Genomic DNA, 14,348 nt, shown 5'->3' with positions numbered 1-14,348 from the left:
TAGTTTGTTTCTGTGGGGTCGTGAGATTTTTAAATTGGCGCCAGCTCTGACAGGACTAGCAAGTATTGCCCGAATTTATTCCGAGACGTTTCGTGTTTGCGGCAAATAAATTTGAAAAATATGATTTTCGCCAATTTGTTTCAATTTTTATTTCGTTTCCTTGAAGCTCGTTCTATCCACCGTACGAAAGTCACTCGGAAATTATGACAGTTGTCGTTCTAAAACTATTTCTATTATTTTATTTTTAGTTATATTAATATTAGTGGTCGACCTCTGTTCGAAATTCGTCCAAAATTTATAAAGTTACTCATGTCGCTCGTAATAGAGTAAGGAGAATAACTTAAAAATGATATGTTATAATTACCAAATGGTTGTCTTGGCAATATGTTTAAGATCTGTCATATATTTGATATATAGCATTAATTACAACAACTTATGTCTTTATAATAAAATACATGTAAAATATCTCAAGAACTAACACTCACTAACCTTTTTTAAAGAGCATTTAATCGAAATTTATTTCCATTAAGTTTTAATGATCAACAATGTATTAGTAAGTTAAAGGGACTACATCACTGAACATTATAACAAGAGTATCATGAGTAAAATTAATTTCAGAACTGCAACAACTTCAGAGCATCAATTAAAAGTATATATTATTTTTAATTACTTTTATATTATAATCATAAACATGAAATATTAAATGAAGTAATACATATTTGCATATTAACAATAAAAGTTAGGCACTTTATTTTATTATAAGATAATAATTATATGTAAGTTATGTATTTATAATCATTAAATAAACTATTGACTTCTCAAAACTTAGCTCTATAAATTAAATTATTAAAAGAATTGATAAATGGTTCAAAGAATAAATTGTCATTTTGGATCCTACATGACGACCAAAAAATGAGAACATAGAAAAACCTGAAATGGATTAGAATAGAATACCAATACAATTTAGAGAAAAAGCTTTAAAAAAATTTAAATTACCACTATTAACAGATCAATTGAAAAGTCCCCGGCCTACCATATTAAAACATATTTTTTGGCAAAATTTGTTTTATTCAACTTAATTCCCTTCAAGGGTCGATCTCACACCTCAACTCCCAACTATTCGATACCGTTTTTGTAGTACCATTTGTCCTCTGCTTCAATATAAGCCTCAGTTTCGGTGATAGCCTCTTTATTCGATGAAGGTTTCTTCCCTGCGAGCATTCTTTTGAGACCTAAGAACAGGAAATAATCCCTGGGGATCAGATCTGGAGAATACGGTGAATGAAGAAGCAATTCGAAGCCCAATTCATAGATTTTTGCCATTGTTTTCACTAACTTGTGACACGGTGCATTGTATTGGTGAAGCAGCAGTTTCTTTTTCTTCAAATACGGCCTTTTTGTCGGCGATTTCGTCCTTAAAACGGTCCAATAACGCTATATAATAGTCACTGTTGATGATCCTTCCTTCTTGAAGGTAGCTAATGAAAATTATTCCATGCGCATCCTAAAATACAGACGCCATAAACTTGCCAGCCACGCTTTAGAGCGGGTTTATCGTATGCAGTCCACTCGGATGACCGTCGATTTGACTTTATCCATTGTTGCGCTTGATCTTCTTCAAATACTGCTCGGAATCATTAACTCGTCGTTGGTTTTGATCAAAAATAAGCTCGCGCGGCACCCACTTTGCACAGAGCTTTCTCATACACAAATATTCGTGAATTATATGATGTACACATTCAGTTGATATCTTTAAAGTGTCTGCTATTTTATTTAATTTCAATTTACGGTCATTCAAAATCATTTTGTGGATTTTTTATTATTTCCGTCGGTAACGACCTCTTTTGGGCGTCCACTGCGTTCACTTTCTTCGGTGCTCATTTCACCACGTCTAAACTTAGCATACCAATCCTTGGTGATTGATTTTCCTGGGGCAGTGTCGGGAGACTGGGCATCAAACCAAGTTTTTCCTTCAACTGTATTTTATTCCCTTCAAAAAGCAATATTTTATCAACACGCAAAATTCCTTGTTATCCATTTTTTTTTCACAATAACAAAAGTTGCTTCACTCAAAATGCTGCAAGTCACAAACTAATAAAATAAAAATTTTATCCCTCGTAGGGCTAACTAAAAAACAGATGGATTTAATTCTAATCGCGCCATCTATGTGTCAGGCCGGGAGCGTTTCAATTGACCTGTTACAATGATATGGTATATCTCCAGAACCTTATCAATTACTACCTGCTCTTAAGCAAGACTAATTTTTGATAGCTGTTCTGAGTAAAGTAACTCGTAAACAGAGCACAGGCGATTCTTGTCATTCTGGAGTCTGGCGGTTTAGGATGAAATTATCGCATATATGTACTATGATTTCTTTCACAGCTGAATATACCTTCCGATAAGACGGACACAACAATTTGTTGCCACTACAAATAATATAAAATGCAATTTTATATGCTTATACTTTTCTTAGTCGTGGATCTTTTCTTAGTTGTCGTCTTTGGACAAATAGAAATAAGTATTGTGACCCAATGAAAATAAATTTAGCCGTCGTAAATACCACAGGACGGTCCACCTGCTGCTGCGGGTTCGAATCCTGCTGGGACACGGCCGTAAATGTATGTTTGTGTTTGTTTAACATTTGTGATTGCTCTTAGACAATAACTGAAAATTCAATAAGAAATTATGTCACGCCAGTAACCAGGCCAGGTAAGACCGGATGTCTTCGGTAAATGTGTCGGTAGGCTTAATGCCGACGACCGTGGAACAGAGAAAGGTGATTTAATACTTTTTTTGTCATATATTATTAACGTATAAGCTCAAAATATCACTTTTATGGCTTAGTAAAATAACAAATTTAAATTAGAGTGCCATCAACGTTTAATAGTTTAATTTAATTTTCGGATTTGACGTTCAGAATTTAATTAAACAATATATTAGGTATTGTTCTGTGACAAAAATGATCGAAGCTTAGCGACCTGACGCTATTTATAATTTATGCAGGACTTTTGGCGTATTTTTGATGTAAATAACTTCACGGATTAATTAGAATCGGCGCTGTACAAGTAGAATTATTTTCAAAAATATGGCTCCCCGTTCGACAGTTTAATTAAAGTTGGTAAATACGTTTGCTATGAACAGGAATTCCGAGTGTTTGCTTTTGTGTGTTTCGGCTTAAATAAAGTTGGAGCATAATTAAATTATTAATATTTGTATTTCAACTGATATCTCCATTATTTTATTGTTGCTTTTATCGAACTCTTTCAATCAAATAACCTACCATTCACAAAACTTAAATATTCACCAGATTTAGTTCCGTCTGACTTTCGATTTTCATCAAGAAAATATCTGTCCATTTGTAAACATTTATTTTTACAAAACAAGCAGTAATAAACATACAAGTGCAGTAATAATCATAAAATGCCTATATTACCTTCTTTATGGCTTGGTTTTTTAAATTTTGGTTACATTTCTCTCATGTGATGGTATTCTCTGTATTATTATTGGATATATTACTAAATAATAAGTAAAATTAAAGGATAGAAACTATAATTTTTCCACAACTAACAAGAGAGTAGTATGAATATCTCGACATCCTAAGTTGTAAAGTTCCTACTATAACTAGCATATTGCCTCCAAAAACTTGTATATTTCCAAGATAATATAATAATGTTCTCAGCAAAACAGCCAAAAAGGTTCAGTCTTTTGGTTCAGGAGCATCAGATTATATATATATATATATATATATATATATATGGAAAATGTCCAGTTCTTAAATGTTTCTAAGGTGATTAATAACATTTTAGAAGCAACAGACTCATTTTGAAAACGTATAGAGTAATAAATATAATTTTTCTAACTCCATCGCTAAGTTTACTCATTCCTCTTGCCACGTAAATTAAAAAAGAGAGTCGCGAAGATAGTTAAAATGTTACAATCTACCAGATCAGAAGTCATTAAAAATTAAACGAACAAAATGTTGCGAAGTTTTAAACGCTAACACGCTAAAAGCCCGAGTTAGTAAAATATTAAAGAAACTGATACTTTTATGGTTTAAGTGTAACTAAATTTTAAACGGTCTTCGTTAAGCTTAATTTAAGCCGTAAACTGGGAGTTGTCTATAAAGTTTCGAATATTAAGCAAAAGTTTTATTAAGAAATTTAATATTATGGTAATCGGATTGGTCATACGGGAAGTTTCAGATAATATGTTCATATTAAAAATAGTCTAATAGATTACGAAATTGTATATATATATATATATATATATATATATAATCTGATGCTCCTGAACCAAGACTTAACCTTTTTGGCTGCTTTTATGGGAACATTATTATCTTATCTTGGAAATATAGAAGTTTTTGAAAGCAATATGCTAGTTATAGTAGGAACTTTACAACTTAGGATGTAGAGATATTCATACTATTCTCAAAGACAAAATAATATCAAGGAAGATCAAATAATTATACATTAAAGGTAAGGACAAGCTTCTTGTTAGTTGTAGAAAAATTATAGTTTCTATCCTTTAATTTTACTTATTATTTAGTAGTATATCCAATAATAATACAGAGAATACCATCACATGAGCGAAATGTAACCAAACTTTAAAAAACCAAGCCATAAAGAAGGTAATATAGGCATTTTATGATTATTACTGTACTTGTATGTTTATTACTGCTCGTTGATAAAAATAAATGTTTACGAATAGACAGATATTTTCTTGATGAAAATCGAAAGTCAGACGGAACTAAATCTGGTGAATATTTAAATTTTGTGAATGGTAGGTTATTTGATTGGAAGATTTCGATAAAAGCAACAATAAAATAATGGAGATATCAGTTGAAATACAAATATTAATAATTTAATTATGCTCCAACTTTATTTAAGCCGAAACACACAAAAAACAAACACTCGGAATTCCTGTTCATAGCAAACGTATTTACCAACTTTAATTAAACTGCCGAACAGGGAGCCATATTTTTGAAAATAATTCTACTTGTACAGCGCCGATTCTAATTAATCCGTGAAGTTATTTACATCAAAAATACGCCAAAAGTCCTGCATAAATTATAAATAGCGTCAGGTCGCTAAGCTTCGATCATTTTTGTCACAGAACAATACCTAATATATTGTTTAATTAAATTCTGAACGTCAAATCAGAAAATTAAATTAAACTATTAAACGTTGATCGCACTCTAATTTAAATTTGTTATTTTACTAAATCATAAAAGTGATATTTTAAGCTTATACGTTAATAATATATGACAAAAAAAGTATTAAATCACCTTTCTCTGTTCCACGGTCTTCGGCATTAAGCCTACCGACACATTTACCGAAGACTTCCGGTCTTACCTGGCCTGGTTACTGGTGTGACATAATTTGTTATTGAATTTTCAGTTATTGTCTAAGAGCAATCACAAATGTTAACCAAACACAAACATACATTTACGGCCGTGTCCCAGCAGGACTCGAATCCGCAACAGCAGGAGGACCGTCCTGTGGTATTTACGACGGCTAAATTTATTTTCATTTTTATTTTCATCTTATTTCATTGTCCAAAGACGACAATGAAGAAAAGATCCACTTTCTGATCCAAGAAAATCAATCACCAAGGATTGGTATGCTAAGTTTAGACGTGGTGAAATGAGCACCGAAGAAAGTGAACGCAGTGGACGCCCAAAAGAGGTCGTTACCGACGAAAATAATAAAAAATCCACAAAATGATTTTGAATGACCGTAAATTGAAATTAAACGGTCTTCGTTAAGCTTAATTTAAGCCGTAAACCGGGAGTTGTCTATAAAGTTTCGAATATTAAGCAAAAGTTTTATTAAGAATTTTAATATTATGGTAATCGGATTGGTCATACGAGAAGTTTCAGATAATATGTTCATATTAAAAATAGTCTAATAGATTACGAAATTATATATATATATATATATATATATATATATATATATATATATATGTATTTTGTTACACAATTCTGAGTAGATATACCCTTAAAAGAACTACAAATTTAAAGAAGTAGTACTTTATCATCCTGCCCACGATGAAACATTAAGAATGTTGTCATTCATAGTAATTATTTCTGCTGTTAAGTATTCGCAAAACCAATAAATTCCGCAACTAAAAAGCAGCCAGTTCTAGTTTCTTTTAAAAAATAACCTAAACTAGCAAAAATTAAAAGGTCTAAAATATCTACCTTCAAGATGGACTCCTAAGTACCATAGATATCCGGAACGATTTACCATTTCCTTGAATTTCTTTGTCTATGATTTAACAAGAAAAATATCGAGAAAATATAAACAAATAAATCTCGCTTAAAAATAATAATTAAAGTGAATATATAAATAAAATGTTTTTGTAGCGACGAAATTTTTAAAGAAGAGTTAACGACTCACGAATAATCTATCCATATTTAACGACCCTCTACTGCTAACAATTATTTACTAAAAGATATTAATTATTTAAAAAAAAAGGGGATACTAAAGCTCTAAAAGTATATTTGACATCCGAAATGGCGGAACGAAAGAAATTCGAGGCATCGTACAAATTAAGTAAAGTAACGTATCTTAATTCGCAATCCATCACTCCCTGCTACGTCCTGCTGCTCCAGTTTTCCCACAGTTTTTATTTGTTTCTCTAGTCGAGACAACGCTATTCTGTAATGCGCCCGAACAGTAGAACGGCTGCAGTTATTTTGAATTAAGTAAAGAGGTGCCGTCTGAGACAGAACTTGCTAAAAGACATTTCTATCCATTATTTAATTATTTATTAATATCACTGTATGAGACATTTTTTCTAAAATATATAACATTACGCGATTCAATGAGTAATTTTATGAAAAATGGTATACACAGATAGTAGCAGAAGAAATAAATATACAGTGATACCAAGATGATTTGACAAGTAAACACACCATCGAAGGAAACAAGAACTAAATGAAGAAAGGTTAATATGCTCTCAGATGAAAGTAAAATACGTTTCTCAGATAACAGATTGTTAATTAGGTGGATTGGGGGAATATCACTACAAAAAAATCCACATAGAAAATCTATCTCATGGATGGAAAAAGTTCAATGTAAACAAAACAAATCTAACCTAAAAACTATTAGACCTGTATTCTTAATTGTAGTTTTAAGTCCTTCGATAATATATGTCTTAGATGTGCTATAATGCTAAAATAAATTATATTTTATAACATTTTTGCTCAATTACTTTATTTAGATTAGAATTTTATTGTGTGTCAAAGCCAAACTGAACTAAAACTCAGAGTTTATGCGGCAACATTGCAATGTTTCGACGTCAAAAATATCTATAACGCATCACTAAAAAAAACTTTGAATAGACTATAAATGGCAATGTCGCATAATCAGGCGGAAACTGCAGAAGGTTACCAAGAACGACTGAGATTCTCCAGAAATAGCCACTACATTTGCACTGTTATGTTGGATATGCTGAACAGGTATTGGCTTATAAAGTATTATTTTACGCGTCCCTTGAACGTTCTGTTTCCGTTTAATATAAACCCGTAAAAATAAGATTAATGCATCTACGTCTTCATTATTCAGACATATACGTAAACGAAATAAACCGTATGTCACACCGTATAATAAATCACTCCGTCTAAAAGGGATGTTACGTTTTCCATATGGAGAATTAACATGTATATCATCACCTTTAAGCAGAATTTCCTCTAATCCTTGCCCGTCTTAGTGTATATTAAGTTTAAATTGTAATAGCCACGGTCATATATCATAAAGTTTCATCATCTATTTACACCCATTAGGGCGGGATGAAATGTAGTTGCGGACTTAAATTACAAGAATGTTAGTTTGGCGGTTTTCTGTAAGGTTGACTGTTTATAAATAGTATTAAGGACGGTTAAATGTAGTACAGATTAGGATGTGTTCTAAAGACCAAAAATATATTCAATTCTTTTCTACTTTCCAACATTTGTAGTAAATTACCTCGGTTTGATAGCGATATATACATACTTCTTTAGTAGTTTAGAATCGCGTACCAGCCAAACCATGCTGTATCTCAAGAAATCAAGCTACAATAATGTACTCTTAGCAATATTAATTTGGTTTTAGCAGGTTGCAAAAAATCAGTTGTTCAAGAAATTCTGCTATTGTTATGGACAATTCGATATACTATATAGTGACTACATCATACTACACTGGTGTAAAAGATCCCAGCTGTATCGACAAAGGCTGTAATTAATGAATAGTTCGCAATAAATAGATTAAGTTTGGAAGAGATCATGCTACATAGTGAACTATATCAAATTGTTACTCCGTAAATACAAATGAAATATAATTGTGTTTTATATAAATTGCATTTTAGAAAAAGGCCTGAAAGAAGGTATATGTTAGGTCAGATTGCTATCACTGTATTTTAATTCAATCAAATTGATTTGAGACATGTAGGTCTAGAAGGATATACAACTGTCTGGATGAAGCATTGTCTACCATAACACCTTCGGCTTGGATGAACTCTATTAGACACACTGAAGAAGAAATGGAGAAACGGTGGAATCTGAATTGTTATTGACTTGAATAGGGACAGAAAGTAACAGTATAAAACTTTCCGAATCTGAAATTATGATCCAATTTTGACAATTACCGAGACCGGGTAATGAGAGCGAAATCAACTAAAGATAAATATATACTTAATATGGGATAACTGTATCATAATTGTGTGCATATATATATATGTGTGTAATTGTTCAGAATATACATTAGCATTTAGTTAGAATTTATGAGAAGAGAATACTAACTATTTTGAATACAGTTTCTTAATATTATCTTATTAAGAAAGATGTGTGCAAGTGGTAGAAACTAAGGATAAATATATTGATATCAAAGTTAAAGGTAAAACTAAACATCTCCAGGGGATAACACTGCATGAAAAATTCGCCTAGAACTCTGTGTCATCAGGTAGTGTGAAGAAAAGTTCAATTTAAATATACTAAAAGAATTCTAACTTACAAACTGTTGTAGCTGGATAATAAACTGTCCTTTGATATTATATGCATTAAATGTACTATAATGTTAAAATAAATTATATTTCTTAACATTTTTGTTTCCTTATTTTTGTTTATATTAGAATTTTATTACACATGTTATACATGAGCGAAAACAACTAGAGATAAATATATACTTAATATAGGAAACTGCATCATAACTGTGTGCATATATGTTTGTAATTGTTTAGAATATAGCATTTACTTAGAATTTATGAGAAGAGAATACTAACTATTTTGAATGCAGTTTCTTAATATTATCTTATTAAGAAAGATGTGTACAAGTGGTGGAAACTAAGGATAAATACAGTGATATCAGAACTAAAGGTAAAACTAAACATCTCCAGGAGATAACACTGCATGAAAAATTCGCCTAGAACTCCGTGTCATCAGGTAGTGTGAAGAAGAGTTCAATTTAAATATACTAAAAGAATTCTAACCTACAAGCTATTGTAGCTGGATAATAAACTATCCATTGATATTATATGCATTAGATGTACTATAATGTTAAAATAAATTATATTTCTTAACATTTTTGTTTCCTTATTTTATTTACATTAGAATTTTGTTAAAGGACAAAGCCAATAAACTGAAATTTTATGTTGACGTGGCAATGTTACGACGTTTTGACATCATAAATTCAGATGATATGAGTTCACAGTTGTATTGAGCAGAGTTGTACTAAAGCTAATCAAATAAATGGTGTCTCTAATGATTTAATCTAGTTTTTAACAAGATTTAAAAACGTCAAATTCCTTCAACGTGGAATTCAAGCGATAATATAAAAAAACTGGCAATATATGGGAATACCGTGAAAATATTCTTTAGGCATTTTGAGAACAAGGCGTCGAATTTATAAGGAAAAACCTTCTAAATTAATTCACAATACTTACTAGAAACAATAAAGACATATTTCACACCTCGGCCACTAAAAATGGTGTTCTCGTGAAGAATGTCCACTATAAGTTCGAATCTGTTATTGGCACTTGGATTAATGATGCACATTTTCCGTACTGTATAAGTTTACGGCTCGACGTTGACAGTTTTTTATGGACTGTATTAGCCGTGCCGATGAAAAATGAACGTTTCTTTTCGTTCTGAAAGGTCCGACAGATTTTACGGGACCGTAAAAAGGCATTGACGGAAGCAGAAACTTATTGTTATGTAATAATATGCGCATACAGAGGTCGCTGAATATTGAATTCGTTTTCAGACGTGGTAGACCTCGAAAGAGTCACTTCATAAATGTTAAAAATTAAAATGTTAAATGTTAAAAGTTAAAATGCGAAGTTCCCATAAAACGTTAGAGAAAATGTACATTTTTAATTTCTTAATTACATTCTTTCATCAATATCTGTATTTTTATAAATTGGCAATGCTCTTAACTGAGATCGAAGCGCTGTTTATAGTTTACAGTTAATATTTAATGTAATTTTGTTGCTATAGTTAATATATATGTGTTTATACAACGATATATATAACGAAAGTTTAAAAATGAGAAAATATTTTAGACGAGAAACAAATAGACAGAGAGAAAACAGAAAAAAATATTAATTTACTTTAACAAATATTTTATTCAAAGTAGAGTCGACCTGTTGAACGACCATCAAAACGATACTAATGGTTTTTATAAGATCAGAAATATATGCTTTATTACATTCTTCGGCAAACATTTTAATATTTACCAGTGGTTTAAAATATTTACCAAGTTACTGTTAATAATTTAAAATGTCTTCTATTTGTCCCATGTGCCCCATTTAGGCAAATTATATAGTTAGTTTTACTTTATCTACACATTTTCATTACTTAATTTACATAACAATATAATTTTTATCTTTTCCTGGTTGTTTGATGTGGGCGTATTTCATTTTTTTTGGAATTTATTTATTTGTATGACATATGACACAAAAAATTTAGGCCCAAAATGTCTACCGTATGCCTAAGCCTAAACCATGCCAAATTTCAAACCTCCAGTTTTGATCAAAAAAGGAAGTAGTATTTTCACTAAGCCGATTAATATATATATATATATATATATATATTGTCCCATGTGCCCCATTTAGGCAAATTATATAGTTAGTTTTAATTTATTTACATTTTTTCATTACTTAATTTTTATCTTTCCTGGTTGTTTGATGTGGGCGTACATATGACACAAAAAATTTAGGCCCAAAATGTCTACCGTATAAGCCTAAAGCATGCGAAATTTCAAACCTCCGGTTTTGATCAAAAAGGGAAGTAATATTTTCACTAAGCCGATTAATATATATAAATATATATATATATATATATATATATATATATACATATATATTGTCCCATGTGCCCCATTTAGGCAAATTATATAGTTAGTTTTAATTTATTTACATATTTTCCTTACTTAATTTTTATCTTTCCTGGTTGTTTGATGTGGGCGTACAATGACACAAAAAATTTAGACCCAAAATGTCTACCGTATAAGCCTAAAGCATGCCAAATTTCAAACCTCCGGTTTTGATCAAAAAGGGAAGTAATATTTTCACTAAGCCGATTAACATATATATATATATATATATATATATATATATATATATATATTCTTATTTTTTCTTCTTATTAATAGTGTCCCATGACTTTAACAATTCGTTCTCATATTTAAAGTTCTACATTAAATTATGACTAGAATATTTTTTAATTCAATGTCTAAATAATCACTTTTTTATTTATCCATTAAATTTAATGGATTTATTTAATGGATATGTAGAAAGTCTAACAAAGGAAAACACCTAGTAATCAATTTAATTTCATTAAATACTAAAAGTGCAATCTCGTTTACAGTTCCGCCGGACATCGTCAACGATAATTCAAGCCGAGACATGTCAGTGGTGGAGGGTGAGAATGCAACTTTGTGGTGTCGGGCGACAGGACATCCCACTCCCCGAATTGTCTGGAAGAGGGAGGACGGACAACCAATCGTAATAAGGAAGGGCCCCAGGGAATACGCCAGAGGTAAAACCGTAATTTGCTTAATAGTCTTGTTAGCAATCGTTTATCCATCATGTTCCGAATGACAGGCTGATTAAAATACTCGATGAATTTTTCGAAGGTCTATATATAAACCGAAATGGTCAGCGAAAACATAAATAAAAATTCATTAATTTTTAAAAATATGCTTTCCATCCTATAACAAAAAAGTCAATGTAACAAACAATGTGTATATAGTTTTCATCAACATGTTTGTTTCGGCGAAAATAAAAGTAAAATTATTGAAAATATTTCAAGAACTATATAGAGTTCTTTGTACGAATTAGCAATAAATCGTACAAAAGCATTGAAAATTCAAGAAATTAACCTTAATCGTATATATATCATATATATATATATATATATATATATATATATATATATATATATATATATATACAGTCGCTGTTGAAGGTCCTTCCATGTAGTCAATGAAAATTATTCCATGCGCATCCCAAAATACAGAAGCCGTAACCTTGCCAGCCGACTGTTGCGTTTTCCCATCGTGTGCAATCCACTCGGATGACTGTCGATTGGCCTTCGGAGTGAAATGATGGAGCCATGTTTCATCCATTGTCACATACCGACAAAAAAACTCGGGTTTATTATATGTTTATTACTAGGTACTGTATCTACACAAATTTCCATGGTACCGTCTATGGAACGGTTTCCCAGCTTTGATGATTTCAAATTCTAATAATCTATGGCTAAACAAATGAGCCAGTGTAATCCGCATTTGGTGGTCGTTCACGCTGAAATGGAAGCCTCTGTTCAAATTCCAGCAAGTAAACTATATAAAAATTCACAGCAACTTCAATCCGGCTTTGATGGCTCTACACCTTGAACTATGATGTATGTGCGAGTAATACATGAACTAGGGGGGTTTTTCAATGCTTGAGGTTTTCTTATTTGGAATAGTTTATGGCTATAGGTCTTTAAGCACCTTCAAACCACCTGTTGAGACGTTACAGCTTCAGCTGCAATACTTTTGTCCGGGCTCCACTTAACTACACCGAAAAATACTTGGAATAATTGCAGAACGATTGGCAATCCAACGTCAACCTGTCATCTTTTCATGATAATTACTTCGATTACGGTTAATTGAATAAATTCAAAAGAGAACAGTCTTATTATCTCCCCAGGATCTTACCGACTGCGCCAATTATATTTTATGAAACGGCTTTTAACTAAAAAACATTATTCTACTTAAAAATTAATGTATTCAAGAAAATAAGAGACGACTAGTTGAATGACGGTACAAATCGTCACTGAGGGTAATAAGGGACCAAACCGTCTGTTGTCTTTGGAGCACAGCTATGGTACAAGTACGTCCCTGAAAGTCAACTTGAACTACTCCAAGTGTCCCAATCCAAAAAAGCCCGCGCGCTTCTCAATATCCCATGGTTTATGAGGAACGTCAACACTCACCTCGGATCAGGCATCCTGTTTGTGAAGTGTTTCACGAACACGCTCAGTGTAAGGTTCTCCTAGGCTCCTTAGAACACGATGATAAAATCCCTACCCATCCACAAACCCAGGTAGATAACCATCTACGACAATCCCAGTCATAATCCAGGGTCTCTGTAGCCCGTAAAACACTTCTCTATCCCGAATCCGAGACGACATCAGTAAAGGACTATTTAAATTATAAAGGCCATTCTAACTGGTCTTGGAATAAGAAAAAAAGCTCGTTCACTAGTCAAGCAGTTAGAAAAATTTATGTTTTAAATCTGACCGGATAGTCTGAGCTAATTATAATATATTATAATATAATAATTATAAATAATTTATATATATATCGTGGAATATCCCCATAACTGAGTTCCTGAGATACAGTAGGTCTTAAAATTTACTTATGCCACAGCAACTTATTATACAGGAATAACTAAGATTTCTTGCAATTAATAAACACAGTTTTCATATTTCAAATCCAGGTCTATTCGTTTCTTTTTCATGCATTTCCATACAGAAATATATGTTATAGTCAGATGAAATGACGAGCGCAAGCAACTGGAACTAATTAAAATACTGAAGAATATTTCTTCTCTATAATCATTAATTTTTAGTGTGAATGAGCCGGATTTGAGACCGTATTATCTACGAATTATGGAACAGTCAATCGAAGTGATTAATTTATTTAATCGGAATAATTTCCAGCGGAAATGAGCGGGTCCGTTCGACCAATTATTGGTCAGTGAAGGACTGTCGCGATTAAAATCACTAAATTTTAACGGGCCCGCCACTAAACCGCTGTAAATTATGATAATAAAAGCCGGCCGATTTAAATTTCGCAAAGTTTGAGTTACTATCTCGCGGG

The 14,348-nt window shown here is 31.7% G+C and overlaps 1 protein-coding gene across 2 annotated transcripts in view; it reads left to right on the top strand.

Annotated features, from left to right (window-relative positions):
• Positions 1-14,348, top strand: part of LOC143192690 (lachesin) — a 207,089-nt gene that overhangs the window by 174,379 nt on the left and 18,362 nt on the right. For both annotated transcript variants that reach the window (XM_076398185.1, XM_076398184.1), the window contains exon 5: positions 11,846-12,016. In XM_076398185.1, coding sequence (XP_076254300.1) covers positions 11,846-12,016 — 171 coding nt within the window. The remainder of the gene's footprint in view (positions 1-11,845; positions 12,017-14,348) is intronic.

The sequence above is a fragment of the Rhynchophorus ferrugineus genome, unplaced genomic scaffold (assembly GCF_030347505.1).
Source record: "Rhynchophorus ferrugineus isolate W39M unplaced genomic scaffold, kcgeb_rfMv2 rfM3, whole genome shotgun sequence".
Lineage (NCBI taxonomy): Eukaryota > Metazoa > Arthropoda > Insecta > Coleoptera > Curculionidae > Rhynchophorus > Rhynchophorus ferrugineus.
This window is presented reverse-complemented; position numbering and strand designations above follow the sequence as displayed.